The 18,887-nt window shown below is 40.9% G+C and overlaps 1 protein-coding gene across 1 annotated transcript; it reads right to left on the reverse strand.

Moving 5' to 3' along the window:
* Positions 1 to 242: 242 nt before the first annotated feature.
* On the reverse strand, positions 243 to 13,549 carry LOC311519411 (alcohol dehydrogenase class-3). Its single transcript, XM_084625871.1, has 9 exons — positions 13,298 to 13,549; positions 9,694 to 9,795; positions 8,560 to 8,701; positions 7,800 to 7,887; positions 5,705 to 5,924; positions 4,626 to 4,886; positions 3,771 to 3,906; positions 2,765 to 2,903; positions 243 to 492 (listed from the first exon to the last, which is right to left on the reverse strand). The coding sequence occupies exons 1-9, from the start codon at positions 13,307 to 13,309 to the stop codon at positions 468 to 470; spliced, it is 1,125 nt and encodes a 374-aa protein (XP_084481997.1). The 5' UTR covers positions 13,310 to 13,549; the 3' UTR covers positions 243 to 467.
* Positions 13,550 to 18,887: the final 5,338 nt, after the last annotated feature.

Genomic DNA, 18,887 nt, shown 5'->3' on the forward strand with positions numbered 1-18,887 from the left:
CCATTTTGCATGGGGAGGAAGTTCCTCTATGCATGTCTGCAACCCACAGACTTTTAGGTCTTACGTGCTCCACCTAATAACTTTTTTTAGAACGAGAGAAAACAAATTAATGACTAAAGGAATGAAAGTTTAAGTGGTGTTTACAAAAAAACCTATCAAGCAGCTTTAAAGATTTTGGCACTGTCAGAATTCAGGAGTGACTAGTATAGAACAAAACATTAATTTCATGACCACAACCAGCATTAGTTTCATAACTGGATTTAGTATTTATCATTCATCTGAGATCAGGTTACATATGATTTAATAGAGACTATGATCCTAAAGCAGATAGTTTTCCCATCACAACTGAATTTTCTCTCCAGCTGATCCTACACCTCTTCATTAACTAGTATTAATTAATTAATTAGCTCCATTAACTAGTAGACACAGCATAGTGCTAAGACTGGCAGGTTCCGTCTTCGGGATCCTTAAAGTTTCAGGACACATCGAATGCTTGAAAAAAGACAAAAATGGGTATCAATAAGACTTACCACTGTTCCTGAAATGTTACTTAATCCTACATCTCATCTAAGAGCAAGCCTCCCAGCCCCTCTAACGAATATTTCCTTTTTTAAAATTATCGGCTAAGTTGAGAAACTGGTCAGTCATGTTGGTTAATGTCTTCAGTTCCCTATGTCATACATCTTTGAAGTAAGCATTTAAAGGGTAAATATGTTCTTCCACATGAAATTCAGATTTGAGACTATTTAAAAAAAACCTATACAAGTTCTAAAGTCAATTTTCAGTATTTGACCTTTGGATGGCTTTAAATGTATTTTCTTCTGCCCCAGCCTGAATTTAAAATAGCTTTTACTATTTAAATTTTAGAGGCTGCTCACATGAGAGCACAGAAGTGCACTAAATAGTTACAAATTGGATAGGTTTTAAGTCTCATTTCCTACAAGTTAATTGGGTAAAATTTGTGTGGGCAATGCCGTGTCTGCAGTTGTCAGTGTTAGAAAAGATAAAATGTAATTACTAGTTTAAAAAGAGAGACCATCATGTTTTTGTCTGATTCCTATCATGTCCACCAGTTGATTTTTCCCTTCTCTATTTATCCATGCTCTTAATAGGTAAGTGACCTGGACCATTTATTAATCCGGCTTCTATTTCTAGGGGGAAAGATAGCTATTTCATACAGATTGCCTTGAAACTCAATTAGAAGTTGGATTTAAAGCTCGCTCTTACTATCCTGATGAATTCCCAGTCATCTGGCCTTTGACTTACAGGCATGGAACTCATCAGCTTGGAGAACCAAACTTAATGCTATTTCTAAGACTGAAACTGGATGTTGCCTTTTCCTTTGAGTTCAACCTTCTTAGGCTTTAAGTCACAGCTATGGATTCTGCCATTGGGTCTATGGACAGGCTTTCTTCTCCTTCACATGCAAAGAGAAATGTTATATAAAATCCATGAGTAGATCCAGCCTTTGCTTTATAGGGAGAGAACCAGACCATCCCTTTCACAAAGGTTGCCAGGGATATATTATGACTGGAACAGATCCTGGACTGTATATTATGCTTTTGTGATATGTCATTTGGTATTCACCAGGTGGCAGAATTGCTGCTGCACTGATTCACAATCTGAAAATAACGTTCATTTTTTTTCCTCCAGGCTTGCACCAAGCTCAATGAGAGCCTTTCCTGAGGAAAAGTGTTTTTTGAATTTACTTATTGCTATAGCCGAGGCTTGCTTTGCAAACAGCAGCACAATCTTGCCATTTACCTGAGCAGAGAAGAAACTCCAGGCAAGATAACATGGGCAGAGTTAAGTCACATAGCCAGTGACTGAAGGTTCTTTAGTTCCGCCTCCAGTCTCATGTTAGAGAGGGGGAAAAATCCATTGGTGAACAAGATAAGGACAGAACAAATCCAGCATGTTAATAAATGTATACTGGTCATTAACAGCCCACTACCAGATGATTGTTAATACTGAATCTAACCTAGCTATCAGCCAATTATTTAAGATACTTTGTTTGAGGAACATGAAATTCAAACCTTCTATTTAATGGAGTACAGTAGAATCTCAGTTCTCACAGGCATGGAGGTTGTTCATAACTGAACAAAATTTTATTCTTTCAAAAGTTTACAACTGAACATTGACTTAATACAGCTTTGAAATATTATGCAGAAGAAAAACGCTGCTTTCCCTTTATTTTTGTAGTAGTTTACATTTACCAGTGCTGTATTGTATTTGCTGTTTGATTGTGTACTTCCAGTTCCAAATGAGGAAGGTAGCTGACTCAGTTTAACTCTGAGATTCAAGTGTAATCTAAAATAATGCTAATTGTTCTGAATTAAGTTTCACTGGGATTTTAATATCCAAGTACCTTCTTTTGTTTCCTTCTCAGTCTCTACTTTTATTCTGGTTCTTGAAGTTAGCTTTTTAAAATTTTTGTCCTTTATGGCTATAGTTTTTTTCCACTTTGTTTCCTCCTCTGCTCAGACACCAACACTAATTTATTTTCCTTGCCTTTCCCCTGTCCCCACCCAAAACAGAAGTTGATGTTGCAGCACTGACCTAGAAACAGAGTGAGTAATTAGTTGCTCTAGGTGTGCATGAACATACTTGGTGCATAGCACTTCACACACCATATCTGAAACACAAAGGGGATGCATGGGGCAGGTGTCAGAACAACAAGTAGCTCGAGAGGAGGAACATAGTAGTGGCCTACAAACTCTTATTGAGCTATTCAATCTTATGGACATAAGACATTTAAACTTACCTCTTCCCTGCATGCAGCAGTTCAAAAGCCTCATTAATTTTGTCAAAAGGCAGCGTGTGAGTCACAAATTCATCGACTTTGATCTTTTTCGACATGTATTCAGCCACCAGCTTTGGTACACTCTCTACACTCTTCCAACCTGAAAAAACAATTTTTTTTCCCCACCCAGTAAATCAAAACCATACTAGGGTAGAGGTAGGAAATAAAATATATCAACCCTACCCCTCAATAGTATTAGTCATTAAAGCTCAGTTTTCTTGGTATGAGAGAGATCCTAGGATCATGTCACAATATCCATACCCATCTGCCTGCAGAATAACACTGGAGTAAAGAATGCAAGAGTACAGCTAAAATACCAGTCAAAATGGGAGGGATGTGTGTTCAATGTCTAGTTGAGATCACCTCAGAAAACTGGTGCTCAGCCCTCTTCCTGGTCTACATTTATGTATTTTATAACTAGACCACAGCAGAGTTTTGTACGCGCGGAAAAGAGTTGTATAGAAGTGGCACTTTGTGAAGACTCCAGCAGCTTTTCATTCCTGAATTATATCTAAACAGTTTCTTCTTAAAGGATCCCCTTTTACTGTCTAAAACCACCCCCCTCTCCCCCAGCTGTGCATTCTCACAACAGAGCTCAATGATTCCATTTGCTCAGTGATTAAACAGGGCAGTTACTTACACAAACATGTTTACATTATTCCTCATTTCCCAGGTGAGCAGCTCTTGTTATTTGCACCTCAACCATGATACAGCTATAGAACTGCACAGAAGAAATTCTCCCCTTATGGCTGCTACTTGCATTTTAAATTCATAATATGCAACAGAAAGATGATCATTCACAGCTTGTCTATGGGGGATAGTTATTTATAAAAGGTTATATTTGAAAAGCTAGTGTAGCATTCATTAAGAATGACTTGATAGGAACCAGTTTCTTGTACAACCACAGAGGAAGACAGTACTTTATCCCTCTTTTAGTAGATAGATCATCAGTGTGCCAGAAAGTTACCTCCAAAGGCAGTCCCTTTCCACGTGCGACCCGTTACTAGCTGGAAGGGACGGGTAGAGATCTCCTGACCAGAAGCAGCTACTCCAACTATCACGCTGACTCCCCAGCCTTTGTGACAGGATTCCAAGGCAGCCCTCTTCAAACAGAAAGAAAGCTAATTACTGCTAAGAAGCATCTATTATATAGATGCTATATAGCCCCACAGAGATTTCTTTATTTTCTTAACATTATTGAGCATGTCAGCGATGCTGTACCTAGTTAAGAAAAAAATTCTGACAAGTATCTATAATTTAATTGGTAAAATGGCCAATATTCCTGCACCTTGCCCCCACTTTTGTTTTTAAAACACTTATAGTGCATTCCCATCTCCCACATGGAGTCTGTCCATTTCAATGGATGCTGGATTGTACTTAGAAAGAACAAGCTGGTCTACACTGTTACTGAAAGAATTAGGAAAACATTCCACCTAGCAATATTGTAATTAGGGCATTAAGTTTGTCATGTGGGAGGAAAGGTGAAAATGTGAAGTCACAGGGAGTCTATTTGCTGATATTTTGTTTTTCAGCTCTGCTAAGGTTTGCATGACTAATTTTCTTCCATAATTATATTTTAGAACATAAAGGAGCTGTGTTTTTCACCTAAGCAGTAGACTTGTCTTTCATTTTATAATTAGGATTGGTTGAAATGCACCCTTTTAGTCTACTATATAAGAATTACCAGGCTACTCTCAACTGAAAAGAAATATGATAGAATACTCCCTTGTAAACAGAAAGGAGCTTGTCTTTCTTTTAAGGTTATTACCTATCCCAAGTTGTAGTTAAACTTCCCTTTCAGTACTGCTATGTGCACGCTTACCATGACACCAACGTTCCCAATGCACTCAAAAGAGTAGTCCACTCCACCATCAGTAAGCTCAACCAGCGCCTCCTGTATGGGCTTCTTAAAGTCCTGAGGGTTGATGCACTCAGTGGCTCCAAACTCTTTAGCCTTGGCAAATTTATCTTTGTTGAGATCAATGCCGATGATCCGGGAAGCTCCAGCCACTTTACAGCCCATAATAACTGCCAGCCCAACTCCTCCCAATCCAAAGACGGCACAGGTAGAACCAGGTTCCACCTAACAGAGCAAGAGAAATCTGTTCAGGAGGGAGGAAAGAAAAAACACATCCTTCCACATGTATGAGAAATACAGATTATTAAGAAAAATAGAGAATAAAAATCCAAAATTGCAAGTCATCATCACTCAGATGTAGGGAAGTATGCCAGATTTTTTTATGAATTGCTTTTGAAGGGCTGTAATGGGCTAAGTTTACTCCTTACCCAAAAGGTGGGTAATGGCTCGGTCTCCACTAGAACAGTGGGAAGTCCGCCCCCCGCCCCGAAACAAAGCGGGAGCACCTGCCACATAGTAGGATGGTAGCATGAGAACAGGTGGAAGCAGAGATCACTGTATCAAAGAGAATATTTAAAGCAATTTTACAACATTGTCAATATGTACAAGTCTGTCCTTACTATAAGGTAACCCCAACTGACCAATAATACCCATCCACAAACAAATTCCTGAACAGTTCAAGGTGGCTCCTCGCCACAGCCACTTGCCTCCATCCAGACATGCTTCCTCTACCCCACTCTGCACAAAGAGCTGGGAGAAGGAGAAACAAGGTTTTTGATCTGACTTCGTCTGCTGAGGCTAAACAGGTGGGAAGCCCAGGTCAATCTTCCCGTTTCCTACTTGGTCTGGCTCCTTGTCAGATTTGGCAATGGAAGAGGAAGGAAGGAAGTGGTGAGCACATGTCCCTTCTCCCTCTGCCCACTCAACAGCTGTTCCTCTGGTCTTACTTTCTCCAAGCCCAGCCTTAACAGATTTTCATTACAGTACTTTTACTGTCATTAGCCACAGGTATGGGGAAGAGAGTGATCAGCTATATCCCGTACCTGGGCAGTGTTGAGGACAGCTCCGTAACCTGTTGAAATTCCACAGCCCAACAGGCAAACTTTATCCAGAGGAGCTGCAGCATCGATTTTAGCCACAGAGATATCGGCTACAACGGTGTATTCGGAGAAGGTGCTAGTCCCCATGAAATGGTAAATCTGCTTCCCTTTGCAGGTGAACCTGCTGGTACCGTCAGGCATCAGTCCTTTTCCTTGGGTAACTCTGAAAAATAAACAGTACAACAAATGATATTTAATACAGTGTCACAGAAAGTGATAGGAGAGAGTCTAGGAAGTGACTTAATTTTCACCAAGTGGTACAGTTCCTGAATGGTGCATGGAGATTTAGTTACATGATTACCCGCAGAGTAAAAATTTTGAAGACATTTAAGTAAAACTTGAGTTCATGAAAGTTAGAGATGACAGGTGTGTTGCAGTCTTTCTACCGACTTTAACAGGCTTTGGATCAGGTCCCAAGGATCCAGGATCGAAGTTCTTAAGATGCATTTGGCTTCAGTGGGACGTAAGCACTTCAAGTGCTTTGATAAAGCAGGACCTAATAGCGCTCTGACACAGACATTCAGGAAACCACACATTGCATATAAACCATAACTGACCTTTCTAACACACCCCAGTCCTGCCCCACCGTGTCCTCTCTCCTTTTAGTCCCAGGGTATGCCTACGCTGCAATCGTGGGGTGTGATTTGCAATTTGTGCACTTATACCTGAACTAGTTTTAATCTCACTACTTTGGGTATCCGGGCAGTGAAGCCGAGGCAGCCCAGGCGTCAGCATGGGGTAGTCACCCAAGTAGCTACTCAGGGTTCTGAGCAGGCTAGTTTACCTGCCTAGAGGCACATACTTCACAGCTACTGGTTCCCTAGTTAGTCTTAATCAAGCTAGCTTGGGTACGTTTAGATGAGCTTAAAAAAAAAGAAAACAGTCACATTCTGTGATTGCAGTGTAGATATACCCCAAGTCTCTGCTGAGCAGCCTCTGCCAATCCCATCACAGTGGATAGTGGTTTTGTGACAGGCATGAATGGAAACTGAGGTCATGCTAGTGTTTACTTGCGATTTAATCTGGGTCTGCTAAAATGGTAGCCACTATTACTGCTGGAGCTCTGCTGCTGGCTGAGTGGCTTACATCAGTAGTTCTCAACCTGGGGATACGCAGAGGGTTTCCAGGGGGTACATCAACTCATCTAAATATTTACCTAGTTTTACAGCAGGCTACATAAAAAGCACTAGCGAAGTCGGTACAGACTAAAATTTCATACGATGACCTGTTCATACTGCTCTATAGACTACACACTGAAATGTAAGCACAATATTTATATTCCAATTGATTTATCTAATGGTAAAAATGAGAAAGTGAGTAATTTTTCAGTAATAGTGTGCTGTGACCCTTTTGTATTTTTGTCGAATTTTGTAAGCAAGTAATTTAAGTGAGGTGAAACTTGGGGTACACAAGATAAATCAGACTCTTGAAAGGGGTACAGTGGTCTGGGAAGATTGAGAGCCACTGGCTTACATGACTGAGATCTAAACATGCGACTACTTAGCAAAGGCTAACTGAAGTGCATCACATTTTAGGACAAAGACCTTTTAAAGTGTAGAAAACAGACTGTGATTCTTGTTTACAAAGGGAGAACTACTTGTTCCTTGGGTTGAAGATATTGACCACAGAGAGTTGTTTTTTCCCCATTCAAAGGGCAATAATTTTCTACGATAAACTACCACTTGAATCAAACAGAATTTTGAATACATCCTCGCTTACTAGATACCCTGACAAATGACAGTATTTGTGGCATAGTATCACAGCCACACACAAAGAAGTGAATTTAAGTAAGGCCAGAAAAGACAACAACAACAAAAAAACCACTACTGCTAAGCCTTGAAAGGAGGGGGGAAAAAATGGGTATTGCATAACAAACCTAAAATATGCATCTTTCCAACTAAATGACCTTGCTCTGCATTTGATCTGATGTTACCTGAATTCAAAACAATTTGATACAAATTCAGTTAACTTTGTTACAAAAGTAAGCGTACACTGAACAATTATTATTCTGTGTGTATCAAGAAAAAAGTACACCAACCTTATCTTTTGGCAGAGATTGGTTTTAGGGTTCAAACAGAATTTGCATTCTCCACATTGTGGGACGTACAGTGGGATGACTGTGTCACCTAGAGAACATAACAAGAGAAACATTTCATATGACTAGCTGTTTAAAGACTGAAAGGACAGTATGTCAGAACATACACACATTTGGTATGTGGTCAAATGTAACATGGTCAATACTATGAAATTTTAATGGGGGCAATAATTCATGCATTCTTATTTGTGCATTTGAAGTCTCCAAAATGCTTTCAAATATAGAATGACAAAGTACAGGTTTTGTAAAGTACGTTGTATAAAAAACCCTGATTCATCTCATGTCTGAGTAAACGATCAATTTCCATCTAAAGTTCAACAAGAACAAATAGGAACAAAGATGTAAAACCTATATGGAAAAACCAGTGTATTTAGACAGCTGTTATCTCTAATTGTTCAATTGGTTAAAAACAACTGACTCTTTTAGAACACAAACTGAATTCAAAATAGTTTCTTCATAAAGTATTACATAATAACCCTGTAAACTATTCTCTTCTGAACAGTAAACCAAGAGCACATTAGTTAGGTTAGTATTGGACCACCCGCATGAAGGAAAACTTTAGGCAGGTGTAGCCCAAAAAAACCCATCACAGCAGCTCATCAATTCTGCTTTTCAGTGGACAAGTCTGAGCAATTTATTCTATTGAAGCAAGATTTCCAAAGAAACTAGAAAAAGCGCTTGTGAAGACCAAATGTTTTCTTACCTGGTTTTAATTTAGTTACTCCTTCCCCAACACTCTCCACAATTCCTGCTCCTTCATGACCCAAGATCACGGGGAAACACCCCTCAGGATCAGCACCACTCAGCGTATAGGCATCTGTGTGACAGACTGCAGTGGCAACCACCTAAAGGAATATTATAATCTGAAATATTCTGGAGGTAATGAAGGAGAATCTAAAGAGATAACTGGTATTGAAATATTTTTCCTGGTCAGTAATCCAAGACTAATGCTAGGATGAATTCACTGATTCTGAAGTCTTTTGTAGTAGTTTAACCAAAGTGTTTTTAGCTCCGGCAACTCACAAGAGATATTGGACCTGAAAAAATAATCACATTGCTTTGATCTCTGTTTGTTTCTCATCTCTTCAGTTCTGACATGAAATTGGCAGCTGCTGGCTCAAGATCTGCTAAAGCCAGTGCTCTATGCCATTTGAAAACAATGTGGTATCCCAGATTTCAAATGGGATCAATCTCCAACAGTGAAAAAAATCACCCCGTACAGAGGGTTCATATAACATTATAAGCACTCAAAAATCCAATGTAAGTTCTTAATAGAAGTCTTAAGCAGCACACAGGACCTCATGTGGACTCTTTTCATTGAGGCACATTGCATCCTATATATTAGTTTGGGAGATACTGCCTATTAGAAGTCATTAGAATCAGAAGTGAAGATCTGGAGCGTGCAAGATGCTAATCACAGTGATGAGTTTAAGGTCTGATAAATTATGACCTAAAATGGCTAGCACTGAATGTCCCATACAATGTGAAAAATGAAAATAAATGAGATGAGGTTTCCATTGGGATAAAGCACGTTTTTCTCGCTCAGACGGTTTAAAATGGCACTGATCCCTCAGAATAGCAGTGATTTTTAGACTTTGGCCCAAGACCAAAATAAGTGTTAGGCCTCAGACCAGCAGCCATTTTATTTTATGCCACCCCAAAAACCAGACACCATCCTTTTCTTTCGAGTCTGACCTGGGTTTCAGACAAACAGGTAACACAAACTCTATAAATTCAACATTTTTGTCCTACAAGGGCAAACAAATTATTCACCTCTATTATTGGGTCTCCCAAAATACGAGCTGTAAAGCGAGCAATAAACATTTGCTTAAGTTACCTTAATACGGACTTCATGTGCTTTTGGTGGCGCAACCTCCACCTCTTCTATAGAGAGTGGTTTACCTGCCTCCCAGGCAACAGCAGCCTTGCATTTAATAACCTAAATGAGAAAGAAGAACAGAGTTATTGCACTGTTCATTTGTAATAATTCTTGTTCAGGGGAGGGAACAAAGAAAAGAAAGGCTACTATTTTGGGGAAATAATCCCAGATATGAAGTTATGGGTGAGATCCAACCCTCAACTCCCAGTGACTTTAGAACAAAGGGACAGTTGCCCTACTTTTGCTTTCAGGAACTTAAACAAGAACCACCAGATCTGGACTTAACGTGTTATTTTAGTACTTTGAAGACAGTACGTTGTGGTAATGGGGGGGGGAGTGTGTGTGTGTGTGTGTGTGTGTGTGTGCGCCATATGAAAAATGTTAGATAATGCTAGTGACATTTTAAAATAAACAATCAGCATTTATGTCAGGCACATGGTATTTTTCTGTAGCTAGTGCCAGCAGTACACACAATCAAGATTACAAAACTTGGAAAATTTAGTTAAGCCATCTGTCTCACATAAGAGTTTGGATCAACACAGAGGTCACTCTGTTGCCCCACACCCAGCCTGCTCCTATTGTGGCTTTCTACAGCAGACTATATGTGGCCAGCACAGAGAACCTTTACGCAATGCATAGGGGATGCACAGATACTTCGGCGTGACCACTCTGTCAGCAGAACTGCCCACAACCAAGACTCTGTGTAGGCTTCAGCATCGCAGATGAATTTCATCCTAAAACCACACTGCATTTATTTATCTAGAGAAGCTCTCTTTTTCAATTAAGAAGGGTAGAAACATTTTGAAGATAAACAGAACTTAGATTCTTGAAAACAACGTTTTTTAGAATCAATGGCTCCAATTCTGCCTCCAGTTACATGGATGCACTTCCAACTGAGAAAGTCAGCATAGGAGTTACATCCATATCACCAAGAGCAGAATTGGGTCCTGTGAGAATGAGGATCTGGAATGCTCTTTGATTTCCCTTTCTAAAAAAGTCTTATGAGCTTTAGTTCCATTGTCTGAGGAGCTATGGAAAAATCTTATGCAGGTAGTACGACTGTTAACTTAAATTATTCTCCTTTTTAACCACACAAGACAGCATCTTTTTCAGGAAAATGCTACATGCAATAGCTTGCCACAGAACACGGAGGCCTGTTCTAATGAATTCTGAAGCTGAATTTAAGGCCTTGTCTACACAGGGAAATTGACTGGCATAGCTATAGCTATTGCTTTGTGAGCAGAGTAATTATTCCAAAGTGCCAACATGGGGGAGCTATCCCAAAATAGTTACCTTATACTGGAATAGTCATTACAATCAATTTCCCCCAAACATAAAAGCCTTTGTTACTTTCTTCCCAGCCCTTTTCACAAACTTAAGGCTAGTTTATTTGCATTATTGTGTGTATGCATATAATAAATGTGATATATTAACTTTGGGAAAGCAGCTGCATAGAAACCAAGAAGTTACACTGCTTTGCAGTGCTGAATGCTTTGATTAAACCCCTGAAAGCTTGCCAGGAAATCTAGTCAATTTCTAGGGATCAAAGTACAAGAGGAATTGTCAATCTGTAAATAACTTGGGAGTTTTCAGTTAAGCCTTTTTCCACATTATGAAAGCTGATTCATTCTCTCAGATTAAATGTGAGCATTTAAGAGTAAATGTTTTCAAAATGTGCATGGGTATAGGTTATTTAAATAAAGATAAGGCTTAAAAATAAAAGTTATAGAATAGACTTAGACTTTCCTAGTTGGCTGGGAACATTCAATGAACAAACATTACACCTCTACCTTTTTTATTGTCAATGTAAGAAGTTCCTAGTTTTTCCTACATAAATACCTCTAAAAATAAAAAGCAAAAAAGGATAAGACAACTCAACAGATATGATAAGATGTTGCAGAAGGCTCATTCCAAGTACCTCTCAGTCTACAACATGCTGTTCAATTTAAAAGTGTAGCCTTTATGGAGGACACTTGAAATAATAAGTAGTTAATGTTTATCCAGGCCCCCGGAATATTAAAAAGTGAAATTAGGGTATCCATGTGTTGTTAAGAAATTATTAGGCTGAAATTTAATTTTCTGTTGCTTCATTGAAAGGTCCGAAGACAATAATTGAAAAAGGTTATTTGCTGTATTTTTCTTGTTTTTCATTACAGATATTAGCATCAAAACAGTATATTTGTTAATTCAATCAAGCTAGCCCTCCAAACACACAATCATCTTCCGTTTATGCCATTACAGCTGAGCCCACTACAACGGTTGTAGAAGTTGCATCTTATCTTGGAAGGTTTGGTTGATAGGACAAGCTTTCACTGTCTGGGCAATCATTTACTTGTTTGGCCTACTCAGACAGACTGGTGATGTAGGTTGTAGTTGAGGGGAAGAAAGCAGGGTGTAGAGTTATACTCTCAAGAGATTCTGCAATAGTTACGTGAAACGGCCAACTCATTGTCACTGTGTGAACAGTACCTGATGATCTTATAGTTGTAAAGCAGCAGTTCTCAAACTGTGGGCCAGGACCCCAAAGTGGTCGTGATCCCGTTTTAATGGGGTTGCCAGGGCTGGCTTAGGCTTGCTGAGGCCTGGGCCGAAACTCAAGCTCAAGCCCCACCACCTGGGGACGAAGCCCTTGGGCTTCAGCTTTGGCACCCCGAACTGGGGAGCAGGACTTGTGTGGGCTAAGTCCCTTCTCCTGGGGTCCTGTAGTAATTTTTGTTGTCAGAAGGGGGTCGCAGTGCAATGAAATTTGAGAACCTTTGAGAGATAGATTGATATACCAATCTTTTTCACAGCAACCACACAGGCAGATGAGAGTAACAAGTTTCCCAACTAATTATGTACCCAGCCTTCCAGACTGATGTATACATATTTACCCTGTTGGGGCAAACACGTTTATAATGATCATAGTTCTTCTTAGGAGTCAAGAATGCATGAATATTTCTCCTTGATCTTATCTGTGCAGCGCTACTTGTCAGCTTAGGCCTGCACTCCCGCAGACACATACATGAATAACTTTATTCGTGTGTAACAAGGAGTCCGGTGGCACTTTATGCATGTATGCAATTCTATTGAACTCACTGGGGCTTCAGATCATAAGCTCTTTGGGACAAGACCATGGCTTTGAACACAGCACCCACGATCCCAACCGGGGTCTTTGCGCGCCCCCGTAACAGAAATGATAGATGATAAAGTCCATGCTGTCCTCTACACGATGCTGGGGGCTTGCAACGCAAAGCTTAAGAAAGAACAACAGCACAACTTAACCGCATGCGATGGACCCTTATGTAAGGACATCCTCGATGAAAACACCTGCTTGCTCTAAAACCCCGGGCAACTCCAGCGCGAGCAGCCCCAAGGGCCCTGCAAACCCCAGCTGCAAGCAGGTCGCCCGCTGGGCGTGCGGATCAGACGGGCCCAGCGGGGAAGCTGGCACGCGGCCTTCCTGCACGGCAGCCTCCCGCCTCCCTGCGCGCTGCCGGCCCAGCAGCCCGCCCGCCCGCTCGCTCGCTCGCTCGAGCCCCCCGCGCCCCGCAGCTGCCCGGGAACGTTCCACGCCCCTTACCGCGCTCGCCATGGGCCCCCGCCGCCGGTCCGCCCCCGCCGCCGTCCCGCCAAGCGCGCTCCGCGAAGCGGCCGCCCGAGCCGGTGCATGCGCGCTCGCTGCCGCTGGAGCCGCCTCTTGGGGGCCGGGCGACGGGCGGCCGCTTCCGCTTATGGCGGTGGCTGGCTGAAGCCTCGCTCCGCCGGCGGGGCGCCGGGCTGCTGCCCGTTTGCTTGCCGCGGTCGCCCCAGAGCGGTGGAGCCCCGGTAGGAAGCGTCAGGTGCAGGGGAGTCTGCAGTGCAGCTGCAGGGGCCCCGCGAAGTGTCTCTGTGTTTGAATTGTCCGCGGGGGCCGGACGCTAAAAAGTTCCCCGGGGGGAGGAGGGAAAACGTGACCCCCCCCCCACTAGTCCTCGTCTGTCCCCGCGCCGCGTGGCTGTTGTTGTAATTGTGCATCCGATATATTAGAACTCACACCTACATCTGTGAGTTATGACTTCTATGCATTTTTCAATTCATAGAATCTCAGGGTTGGAAGGGACCTCAGGAGGACATCTAGGCCAACCCCTTCCTCAAAGTAGGGCCAATCCCCCAATTTTTGCCCCAGAGCCCTAAATGGCCCCCTCAAGGATTGAACTCACAATCCTGGGTTTAGCAGGCCAATGCCACAAGCACCCCAACCGGGGAAGGTGCTCTGTGTACAAGCTAGAGGTGTTCAAAACACAGCGTGACTGTTCTTGTGGAAGAACTTCCAGCCTTTTCCATAGGGGGAAGAGGGTCTGCGGAACACATTGGAAAACCTGGAAATAAAATTACCGGCGCTAGTGAAAATATTGGTGCGGTGTCAGTTACAGTACTACAAGATGGCCCGGCCCCTGCAGGGTGCTCCATGCAGAGCCCTCCTGCACCTACGGGGACCCGTGTTGTGTGGGGCTATAGGATAACTGTCTTGAAGTGCATAGCTAATAAATAATAACACAGAGCACTGATCCAGCGGTGGGATTGGACAAAAACATCTGCCAGCCTTTACTAACCATAGAATAAGATTATGCCCCCTGATCTCATTCTTGATACCCCCCCATCAAGATTCACTAGTGTCTCATTCTGACTTTAAAAAAAGAAAGTTACACTGAGAGACATTTTTATGCTTTATGTATTTCTCTTTCCTGTGTATATTGCCAAGGTTATTTGCATGAAAATAGGTTGCAGTTACTTGGGAGTTCTGTCCGGGTTCCCATGCATTGTGAATTTTACATCAATATGTTGCAACATTATTTTGTTCTTCAGAGTAGGTGCAATAAGGGGAGCGGGTGCTACATATGACCATGGTGTTTCCATACGTCATCATTTGTGTGGTCACGTGATTGAGTGTTCGTGACATTCTCACACTGTTTTGAGATTGTCTCATGATATTGTGATACAAGCATGTTTTTGCATTACACAGATTTTCATTATTCCTCTGCATAAAGCCATAGTCCCTTTTTTGTGACATCACAACTGCTGCCCACTCAGGTATTATTTCATTCATGTAATGCCTATTCTAAACTTGTCTGAGAGAACCCTATCCTATCCTTATTTAAATCTCTCCTCAAGATTGTTTTTTTTCCCATGACCTCTATGAGACTCGGAGCTTATATGCCTGCAAGGCCATGGGGTATAGCTGAGGTGTTTTTGCAGAATTGGAATTAATTTGCAAACTGGACACCGTTACATTAGGCTTGAATAAAGACTGGGAGTGCATGGGTCATTACACAAAGTAAAAACTATTTCCCCATGCTAATTTTCCCCCCTACTGTTACTTACACCTTCTTGTCACCTGTTTGAAATGGGCCATCCTGATTATCCCTACAAAAGGTTTTTTTCTCCTACTGATAATAGCCCACCTTAATTGATTGGTCTCGTTACAAATGGTATGGCAACACCCATTTTTTCATGTTCTCTGTGTGTATATATATCTTCCTACTGTATTTTCCACTGCATGCATCCGATGAAGTGGGTTTTAGCCCACGAAAGCTTATGCCCAAATAACTATATTAGTCTCTAAGGTGCCACAAGGATTCCTCGGTTTTTTTGCTGATACAGACTAACACAGCTACCACTCTGAAAATGTACCTACTGGAAATCGTTACCGCATACAGAGACTTATTGGGCTATGTAGTTAACATTAGATAAGGAGAGGATTCCCCACTCTTGTCCCTCTCCTCCATACACTCTGTGACACTCTACTCTCCCTGTTCTGGTTTCTTTTTTGACTAGCAAAATGCAGTACTAGATATATGGGTATTTATATCAGCCTGTCCTTCCAAGACCTCTGTGAACACCACTGTCCAAAAGTAACTGAAAATATCAAATTGGTTCTAGATCCTGGACAGATCTTATGAATTTCCTGGGAAGGCAGGAGCCTCCAGACGATATTATTTATCCCAACATACCTATCTGAACAGCTTTCTGTCCATCTTGAACAAAAATTTCCGGGATCAGGCTAAAAGTTTCTTTAGTTTTTTTGGTGGGAGGCTGGGTGGGGGGAGGGGCAGAATTATACAGTCATAATATGCCTGGCCATATGCCACTGAGTGGGACGGCCCTACTTCTTCACATTTCTTATTGGGCCTGCAGTCTCAGCTTTCTTAACGTCTGGTTCTGTATCTTAGTCAGCTCAGCCTGGTTAGAGCTGGAATTGAAAAATGCTTACAATTTGTCTGTTGGTGGGGAGGCAAGGAGCATCAGAAACTTCTCAGCTCCCATCAAGGTACATGACTATGTGTGAACGCAGCCGTCCTCATGTAAGGGACTATTTGTATAACTGGGGCCTGTATTTGAATGGGAGAAGCCATGTGATGTACTGCAATCAACTGGGCTAGGAGCCAGGAACTTCTGAATTATAATTTCAACTCTCCTATGTTAACTTACTTCATAGGGGAGTTGGAAAGACAATGTTTGTATAGCACTTTGAAAAATTAAAAGGTATAAATATTACTTACTTATTTCTGTTGAGAAGAGCAGGTTGAAAAATGAATACCTGTCTTCAAAATTAAAATAATTTTGACATATTTTAAGGAAGTCTACTAAATTGACCCACATTTAGTTTCCCCCCCCCACAATTTTTAATGGATTTTTAAAAATCAATTTTTTTGTCAAAAACACGGAAAATGTTATTGAAAGAGGTATTGAAATTTTTAGTTTCAAAAGGAAAACCTGATTTTAGTAATGTTAAAGCAAAATAAATTTCCAAATCAGTGGACTGTGTGACAGTCAGATGTGCTGATCTCTTGATATAAGCGAGTACAAGGTTGCTTTTAAAGTTTTGCATTAGAGTAGCATGAAGCTGGGGTGTGTATTGCTTTTCGGTTTTTGTTAGAGAGGGAAATCAGTGCTTCGTGGAGGATGTGTGACGGTGACAAGGAAAACTAGAGTATTTCCCCATAATTTCTTATTTTCATGCTTTCAAGGTTTTGAATAGTTGGCGTATGTCTTGATGCAGCCTTAACTGCCCAACCAAACAAATTTTTGTTTGTTCTAATGTTTATATGGGTCCTTTTTCTATGATTTGACACCCCATAAATTATATTTACTATTGCTATAACTTTTTGCGTTAGATGTTTGGTGTTTTTTTTTTTTTTAAAGAAACTCAGAAAAGGCTGGTCTTTCAGGTAAATTTTGGGTACATTACCCAAGTGAAACACTAACCATCCAGGAAGAAATTCAAAGACCAAACTATAGGGTTATAGGCAACAAAACCGTACCCCCACTTGAATTGAAGCCATACTTTTCTTCCCAGTGGAGATTAATTCATAAATAACTTAAAGGTCTTTGCTAGTCCTTTAAATATGATTTTTGTTCAACCCAGAAGCCAAAGAAATTTTAGAAACTGAATGTGATCTGGGGAACTCTACCATTATATATTGACAACCTGTGTTTTATCCAAGGCCCTGACCCCAATCAGTGTTCAATATGGTATACTGTAAGAACAACTTGTAGTTGATGAAAGGTTAGCAAAAATCCTATTGGCTCAGAAGGAGAGGATTAGGGAATTTCATATTTTTTTTACACACAGACCAGGGAGATGCTAGTAATCAGATAAGTCTACTAGAAACAAATTGCTGTGTGTTCGTAATATGAAAAAAATCAAATTACGTCTGTGTTGTAAGAAAATTAAACAATAACAAATTGTACCAGAGAGAAAATAAAATAAAATGAGCATTAGATGTCACTGAAATAACTTGTGTGAAACATTAACTTAATTGCAGAATGTTTCTTCACAGGAGCACTTATACAATTCTTAAGACTGAAAAGTTTTGTTTTTTTTTTAAATTAATTGCAAAACTTAGTGATAAAATCCAGTGACAAAGACTGGTGTTTGTAAGAGTAATATTTATTTTTACCTAGTTTTAGATAGTTGTTACTTTTATGACATGGAGCTAAATAAAACAAAATTGGTTAGATTCAGTCAAATTTGCAAAACTCGACAGTCATACTCAATGGTATGGAGATTAGAATTCATTTATTTATAACACAGAGGTGAGATGTTAATGTGTTAGTTAATATTTAGGCCCTGGTCCCAGGAGAACTTATGCACATGCTTAAATGTGAATTGAATAAATCAATTGCCCTGAATAATTCAACTGAATAATTAGACAGACCTGGTACAGGGGCGTGGGTGCTGGAGCAAGTTTTATAGTGGGAATACTGAAAGCTAACAAACCTGTAAACACTGTGTATGATGGAAGCTCTGCATTCATTTCCTATTATTACTTAGAGCCGCGTGAGATGCTGTATCTCCAGCACTGGTAGTTCCAGTGGCCCTGCACTGGTGGAGAGTTAAGGATGTACATAGAGTTTGCAGGATCAGTGCCATCTGTCAAAGTTCCTTCCCCACTCTGAACTCTAGGGTACAGATGTGGGGACTTGCATGAAAGACCCCCTCAGCTTATTCTTACCAGCTTAGGTTAAAAACTTCCCCAAGGTACAAACTTTGCCTTGGCCTTGAACTGTATGCTGCCACCACCAAGCATTTTAAACAAAGAACAGGGAAGGAGCCCACTTGGAGACGTCTTCCCCCAAAATATCCCCCCACACCTCCTTTCCTGGGGAAGGCTTGATAAGAATCCTCACCAACTGGTACAGGTGAACACAGATCCAAACCCTTGGATCTTAACAACAATGAAAAATCAATCAGGTTCTTAAAAGAAGAATTTTAATTAAAAAAAAAAGGTAACAGAATCACCTCTGTAAAATCAGGATGGTAAATACCTTACAGGGTAATCAGTTTCAAAACATAGAGAATCCCTCTAGGCAGAACCTTAAGTTACAAAAAGACACAAATACTGGAATATACATTCCCTCCAGCACAGCTTATTTTACCAGCCATTAAACAAAAGAAAATCTAATGCATTTTCTAGCTAGATTGCTTACTAACTTTACAGGAGTTGTAAGACTCCATCCCTGATCTGTTCCTGGCAAAAGCATCACACAGACAGACAGAACCCTTTGTACCCCCCCGGATTTTATAGTATCTTGTCTCCTTATTGGTCATTTTGGGTCAGGTGCCAGCAAGGTTACCTTCTCTTCTTAACCTTTTACAGGTGAAAGGGTTTTGCCTCTGGGCAGGAGGG

This window comes from Lepidochelys olivacea, assembly GCF_965140295.1.
Source record: "Lepidochelys olivacea isolate rLepOli2 genome assembly, chromosome: 4".
Taxonomy (NCBI): domain Eukaryota; kingdom Metazoa; phylum Chordata; order Testudines; family Cheloniidae; genus Lepidochelys; species Lepidochelys olivacea.

Excerpts from the sequence above, each read along its gene's own strand:
- LOC311519411 (XM_084625871.1), bottom strand. Across the intron at positions 2,904-3,770 it reads GAAAGGGACTGCCTTTGGAG|GTTGGAAGAGTGTAGAGAGT; the intron begins GTAACTTTCTGG and ends TTGTTTTTTCAG. Across the intron at positions 493-2,764 it reads CTGCTGCATGCAGGGAAGAG|CATTCGATGTGTCCTGAAAC; the intron begins GTAAGTTTAAAT and ends TCTTTTTTCAAG.